Source organism: Manis pentadactyla, chromosome 4 (assembly GCF_030020395.1).
Source record: "Manis pentadactyla isolate mManPen7 chromosome 4, mManPen7.hap1, whole genome shotgun sequence".
NCBI lineage: Eukaryota > Metazoa > Chordata > Mammalia > Pholidota > Manidae > Manis > Manis pentadactyla.
Genome location: NC_080022.1, coordinates 136,254,922 through 136,261,911, shown reverse-complemented (window position 1 = coordinate 136,261,911; position 6,990 = coordinate 136,254,922). Strand labels below are relative to the sequence as shown.

The following is a 6,990-nucleotide window of genomic DNA, read 5'->3' as shown; positions in this document are numbered from 1 at the left end:
CCCAGAGCACTGGGCCGAGCTCTCTATATAGCGCAATAATAGCTTATTGTCTAAAAGTATGGAAGTGATAGCCTAGCAACAGGCCAGTTACATCATCAGGTAGTTTAAGTTCAGAGAGGATCCTGGCCATAGGAACCCCAACTTCCCCACAGGGAGCTTGTGAGGGTGACACAAATGCTCTATACCTTGATTGAGGTGGTAGTTATCTGGGTATTTATATTTGTCAAAAGTCATCTCTACTCTTTAAATGGGTGCATTCTATTAGGTAAGTATTATAACTCAATAGAGTTTATTTTTAAGGTTAAAACTTAGGTTGGCAAAGGTATGGAGAGAGGGAACCCTCCTGCACTGTTAGTAGGAATGTAAATCGGTGCAGCCACTATTGGAAACAGTATGAAGATTCCTCAAAAACTTAAAAATAGAACTAAACTACCATACAATCCAATAATTCCACTTCTGGGTATATATCCAAAGGAAATGACAGGCTACAGAAGAATTATCTGCACTCCATGTCCACTGCAACATTATTCACAATAGTCAACATATGGAAACAATCTAAGGATAAATCAATGGATGAATGGATAAAGAACAAGCGGTATGCATGTACAATGGATTAGTATTCAGTTATGAGAAAGGAGGAAATCCTGTCATTTGCCACAGTGTGGATGTAGCTTGAGGGCATTCTATTAAGTGAGAAAAAACAGACAGTGAAAGTCAAATACTGCCTGGTATGATTTATATGTGGAATCTTTTTTAAAATGTCAAATTCATAGAAACAGGAAGAGAAAAGTGTTGCCAGGAGCTGGGGAAAATAGGGAGAGGTTGGTAAAGGGGTACAAACTTTCAGCTGTAAGATGAATAAGATCTGAAGATCTAACGTAAAACATGGAGACTAAAGCTGACAACACTGTATTATATCATTGAAATTTACTAAGAGAGCACAACCTCTCACCAAAGGAAAAAAATAAAAATAAAACGTGAGGTTATGGATGTGTTTAACTAAATATGTTTCACAACTGTATGTATCTCAAATCAAAACAATGTACACTTTAAATATCTTATAATTTTATTTGTCTGTTATACCTCAATAAAGCTGAAATTTAAAAAAAACACTCTAGGAACTCTGTACAATAACATAGTCTTTTGAAAGTTAAGGAGAAAAAAATTCAAAACGATGGCAGCATCCTAACCAAGCAGGGCTCATTTCTCTCCCACAGAGGTTTCGTTTGGGGTCTCTGGGGAAGGGTGCCCCCATCCCCGGCTTTTCCGAGGCTGAGTGGCCTGCAGTGCTCCTAGCTGAGCTTGTCCAGGTCGGCCTCACAGATCCAGTGGAAAGGCTTCTGGCAGACATTGTCGTTCCACTTGCCACTGGGGAGGAAGTGGGCACAGTCCTTGCCCCCGCCCATCCCATGCCCTTCCCAGTTGTCTGGCTGGCTTGGCTCCCAGTTCCTGAGGAGAGAAGAAAACAGCAAGCCCGGAAGCTCAGGTGGAACGGAAGCCAGGTCTGGGAAGAAGGGGCTGTGGGTCAGAATCTCGACGAATGCTAAAGGAGGAGGGGCATGGGGAACCAGCGCACACTCACTTATAGCTGGACTCGTAGTCTGTCCCATCCACCCACTTCCAGACTCCTTCAGGATCACTGAGGCCCATCCAGGTGAATGAGGAGTCTAAATGGTCCCGGATAAAATTCTGGAAAGACAGAAGATCAACGGTGACTTCTCCCCACGTCAGCCAACTCCTTGGACCCACTGTTCTGAACTTCACATGCTCATTGAATCGGCTGAGGAGATTTAGGGTGTTCATCCGGCTGCCCAGGCTGATAAATCTCCGAGGCCATGCTCAGAGAGCGGGTGATGCCCAGTGCACGGCCGCAGCTGAGAACTGTTTCCTGAAGTGGGACATGGCCTGGGCTGTGAGCACCAGAGGTCCTCACCTGCTCCTCTCTGGAGTTGACGACCACCAGGTAAGCATTCTCCAGCTGGCAGTACTTCTCAGCATCGAACCAGTTCTTCTCAGAGTCAGAGAACCAGTAACAACTGCCTTGGTACTCCAGCCAGTTAGTAGGACAGCAGGTATTTTGAGAGCCTAAGGGGCCAGAGGTGGCAGAAGGTCTTAAATGCTACCCACTGGGTCTTGGGCAGGAAAAGGGAGCAGGCTCACTCCCACACACCCCTCACCATTGTTCTTGAGAGCATTCATCTTGCAAGTCAGGGAGTTCATGCCTTTTATCAGCTGCTGGACTCGCAGAAGCAACATGGAATAACCTGGGACATACACAGATGGGCAGTGGGAACGGTGCCCTGGGTGGCTTCCACTCAGTGAGTCCCTGCAGGCCAGATGTCCCTGCATGGGGCCCAGCAAGGAGCCTCCCTACCCTCCCACACACATTAAGCCCAGAGGATGGCAGCAGCCGACTGACCTGCTTTGAGTTCCTGCTGCTGTTTCTCCAGCTTGGTCTCCATAGAAACCACCTTGTCATTCAAGCTTCGGGCTGGAGGGGAGGGCACTCAGCACCACCAGGAGCCTCCCCACCCTCTGCCCGCACTCCAGGAGGGCCTCTCACCTGCCTGCAGCTCCTGCTTGTTATTTTCCACCTCAGCTTTCAGAGATGTTACCTTATTTTGCAAACTGCCACCTGGAGGACATGGGTACCCGGGGCTCAGCTCCCACCCCTCCCCCGCACACCTCACCCCATCCCAGGACCCTCCTGTGCCAGGCTCACCCTGGGAGTTCAGTGTCTCGATCTCAGCTGTAATGTTTGAAGCGAAGTTTCTGAAAGTTGTTCTTACCATCACCAGGTCCCTCTGAGACTTGGAATCTGGTCAGGCGGATGGAACAAACAGAGCTGAGGCTGTTCCAGCACCGAGCAGGGCCCTTGACATGCACTGTCCCATTGGGTCCTCTCAGCAGCCAGAGCCAAGGGGGCGGGCGCTCTGCCACCCAGCAATGAGGCAACAAAGGCTTAGCGAGGTCCGGTCATTTGACTACCTTACCCAGCTGATAAGTGACGGAACCAGCAGCCGCACATCCATCGTGTCTCCTTCAGTGCCCCTCCACCACACCCCACCACTGCCCCCGCCCCTGCCTGCCCAGTGACCCTCACTTTGGGATCCGATCACACAGATGCCAACCAGCAGGAAGAAGCTGAGGCTCAGGGAGAGCAGGAGGGGACGAGGGCCGGAGCAGAGCTGCTGCAGGAAGGACTGGGACAGAGGCAGCCCTGCAAGAGGAGAGGGTGTCAGGGCATGAAAGAGACAGGGGAGGAAGAGAACGCCACAGGGCCCTGTCACGGTCGGAATTGGAGCAAGGAATTCCGGGCGGGGCTGGACAAGGAGGACTGTGGGCCAGGAGATGCCCGGGCCTCTGACTCCTCATGGACCTGCATAAGCTCCCAGTCACACAGGCCCCTCACACCCCTGAGGATACATATACACAAGGGCATACAGACAGGGGACAATGGCAATATGTAAGGTCCTATCGTCAGAACTGGGAGCGGTGGCAGGAGCACCCAGAGATTGCTGAGGCAGCCAGGCCCTTAGCAGGCTCACACTCATAACCTAGGCTATCAGGTTAGCAAATGAGTTTCCCTTCCAGACCCACCTACTCATTCTCTCAATGCAAACTCTCACGCCCTCCCCCAGAGTACAGGAATCCAGGCTCGCTGTGGTCCTCCCTGTCCCAGTCTTTCTGAGGACCGTGAACCCTGTTCATACTTGGTACCCCCAGAAGCTGGAGCCTGACCCCCTCAGAGTGAGGCTCCCCCCACCAGAGCCCATGTTAGAGGGGCAAAACATGACATGACCGCAGAAATCCTTCTGCACATGTTAAGAGAATATTTTAGCAGAGGCCGTTACTCCTCTCCTCTTACCAGTGATAAGCTCCTCCTGGATTTTCTTCTCACTCTCCAAGTGCTGGAATTTTTCATACTTCATTGACATGCTTGGACCAGCGCTGGAGCTGAAATGGAGACTGGGCCAGTGGCTAGGCTGGGCAAGGGGTAGGGCAGCAGGGGAGGCTGGGACCAGGTTGGAGCGGAGGTCGGGGCCAGGGTTGAAGTAAGAGATGAGATTCTAGTTGAGCATGAGCCCAGGGTTGGGGCAGGTGTGGGAGCGGGCTGAGGTTGGAGTGAGGTCAGGATTGGGCTTTGGGGTGCAGTTGGGTTGAGCCTGGGGCTGAAGGTGGTGGTAAAATGGGTGTAAATGCATGGCCAGGACTGGGCCTAATGGGCTGGGACTGAGATGGCCTGTCCTGCTAGGTCAGCACTCATGCTGGAGCCATGAATGGGTTGAAACTGGAAACAGAATAGAGTTCTGGGTCAACTCTGGGTTGGGGCTGGTGTTAAGCATCAAGTGGACCCTGGGGATGAAGCTGTGGTTGGGCTAGAGGAGGAGCTGGGTCAGGGGTGCAGCTGGGACGGGGGACTGGAGGTGGGTTGCAGTTTGTGTCTGAAGTCTGGCTGCCGTGCTTCCAGCCAAATCCAGTAAAGGGAATGGAGTCTAAAATCCCCACTTGGCCACTAAGTCCCCAAGCTGCCCCCTTATAGTTCTTCCCATCCAGTCTGCCCAAGACCCACAGTCCCCTGTCCTGGCTTTTTGTAGTACCCGCCCACCCCCTTAGCAGCCCTGCATTCCCAGCCCAGTCACCTGCGGGGGGTCTGGAGGCTGTGGTTCTTGGGTTCGCTGTGCAGCAAAGACCAGATTTGGAAAAATGAAATCCTGGAGGGTTGGGTGACCGAGGGAAGAGTCACGAAAGTGACCAGCTTCCTGCTGGTCTTTGTGTCTGAAAGCGCAGCAGCCTGGGATCTGGGATCTTCTGTTTCCTTGACGTTGGGCAATAAATAATAACAAGAAGGAATCAAGGCAGGAACCCAGGCAGAAGCTGCATGTGTGGAGGAATGGGATATGGATCCAGCTGTGCTCTCCTCCAGGGTGTGTCTATTCTCTTTCTGCTTCTTTTGAGCTTCCCTGACTTCCTCATTCTTGCGGGGAGGGGGGACCAGGACCAGAAGAGACCAGAGGTGCGATCTGTTTTTTCTCCTCTGCTGCACACCCACTCTACTTCCTGCCTCTGAATTTCCCAGAATCGTGTCTCCATCATTGCACTGCTAGGTCCAGGGGAGCCCATTTCTCTGCTCTTGCTCAATTCCGACCCAAGTCCCTGGCTTCTGAGCTTCCTCTGGGGCCTCAGCCATCAAGCTCCTCCAGCTCTGGCCTAGCTCTCCTCACTCCACTCAGAATAAAGGAAGAGGGTGACAATAGGATTTCCTGGCCGGAATGGTAGAGGAGGAGCTGGGGAAAGGAAGGACATTTATTGAACATCAAATCTATAAAGGGGGTTATACCAGACACTTGTCTTATATTAACCATTCAATTCCCAAAGAAACTTGGGAGGCATTTTGGATGATGGGCTAGGACTCAAAGCTATTGCATGACCTGCCCAGGACCACACGCCTGGTAATTGAAAGCCAGGATCAAGCCTAGGGCTGCCTGGCACCCTGGCCTGAGCCCTCTGCACCCACGCCGTCCTCATGAAAGGGACTTAATCTGATCCTCTAAACTCTGTAAACCCTTTAAGGGAGCTGTCCTGAGGTCATACACACAATCTTTTCAATAGGAAGGAACTTCAGAATCTTAAAAGGTCTCAGAGAAGGAAAACAAATGCGATTTAGATTATATTTTGTGCATAAATGGGATCCTGCTCTGTCACTTGCTTCTCTTTTATTCAGTTAACAGTGTATCAGTACTATTCTCCACATCAGTTCTAAAAATGTCCTTAACTTATTTCTCAGCTTCATCTTATTTCGTAATATGTACCATGATTTGTTTATTAATCTTCTCCCAATTGATAGACATTTAGGTTATTTCTGGTTTGTTTTGTTGTCTTGTTTTGGTTTTCTTTGTTATTTGGTACTCAGATTAGTATGTCACAGGTTGGGTCTTTGGAAGCCAATGCCGAGACTGAATTTGGGGTGCAAGCTGTTTGCTAGTATCAACACCTGTGAAAGGAAGGGGATGGAGCAGGAGTGGGCAGAAGAAGTTAAGCAACTGTGACGACCTCACAAAGTTTCAACCAACCCAAGAGGGGTCTCTGGGAGTTCAAACAGCATGCATGTTGGAGCTGTCCAGCACTGGGCTGAACCGGGGCCTTATGACCCCACATCAGTCACCAGATGCCAGCCACTCCAGCATGGGTGAGAACTGAGGGGAGGTGGCTGTTTGCACAGGTCACACTCCCTATAACTGGATACCAAGTCCTTGCTGGAAGCTGTGGGGAAATGGTCTGGGTGGCTCATCTCTGAGTTTACCACAGTCTTGTATTCTATTCACATATCAATTTGGGCATAACCAACATTTTCATATTGCTGACTCTTTCCCACAAAGAACATGGTATGTTTCTCCAGTCACTCATACTTGCATTCATTCAACCTCTCAGCAAGTACCTACTGAGTGTGTACAATATGCCAGGCACCCTCCTTCAGAAAAGGCATACTTTGTCAGTGATCAGACTGACAAAAAAAGCTCACAGAACTTCCATTCTAGTGAGTGATAGATAAACTAAATGAGTAAAATATAGAAAGCCATATGGTGATAGGGTTATGGAGGAAAATATACCAGGGAAGGGAGATAGGGACCATTTTTATTTAATATGCCATCAAGAATAGGGTGTCAAGAAAGGCCTTACTGGGAAGGTGGTATCTGAGCAAAAGTCTGAAGGAGGTAAGGAAACAAATCACGAGGAGCTCCAGGGGGAAGAGAGCTCCAGACAGAGAGCGCAGTGACTGCAAAGGCCCTGGGGTGGCAGAATGTCTGGTATCTACAAGGATCAACCATTTATGAGAGAGTTTATGGAGAAGAGAGCTAGAGAGAATTAGCTGAGTCACAGAGAGAAAACGTGGAGCATCAGCCCCTTGGGACCTTGTAAACTATTGTTAGGATTTGTTTTTACTCCAAGTTAGAGGGGCAGAATTTGGAGGGGTCGGAGCAGAGGAGT

At 49.9% G+C, this 6,990-nt stretch overlaps 1 protein-coding gene across 5 annotated transcripts; it reads right to left on the bottom strand.

The window, feature by feature from the left end:
* Positions 1-1,054: 1,054 nt before the first annotated feature.
* LOC118917780 (C-type lectin domain family 10 member A-like) lies at positions 1,055-6,490 on the bottom strand. Of its 5 annotated transcripts, none has more exons than XM_057500964.1 (10): positions 4,644-6,486; positions 3,869-3,957; positions 3,104-3,220; positions 2,723-2,818; positions 2,564-2,635; positions 2,420-2,491; positions 2,178-2,264; positions 1,934-2,085; positions 1,583-1,689; positions 1,055-1,449 (listed from the first exon to the last, which is right to left on the bottom strand). In XM_057500964.1, exons 2-10 carry the CDS (start codon positions 3,936-3,938, stop codon positions 1,293-1,295), a joined length of 930 nt encoding a protein of 309 aa, XP_057356947.1. In that variant the 5' UTR covers positions 3,939-3,957; positions 4,644-6,486; the 3' UTR covers positions 1,055-1,292. The 5 variants fall into 5 exon arrangements, with proteins under 5 accessions (XP_057356947.1, XP_036751853.2, XP_057356949.1 ...); XM_036895958.2 differs by having other exon boundaries at positions 3,869-4,015; positions 4,644-6,485; XM_057500966.1 differs by lacking the exon at positions 3,104-3,220 and having other exon boundaries at positions 4,644-6,490.
* Positions 6,491-6,990: the final 500 nt, after the last annotated feature.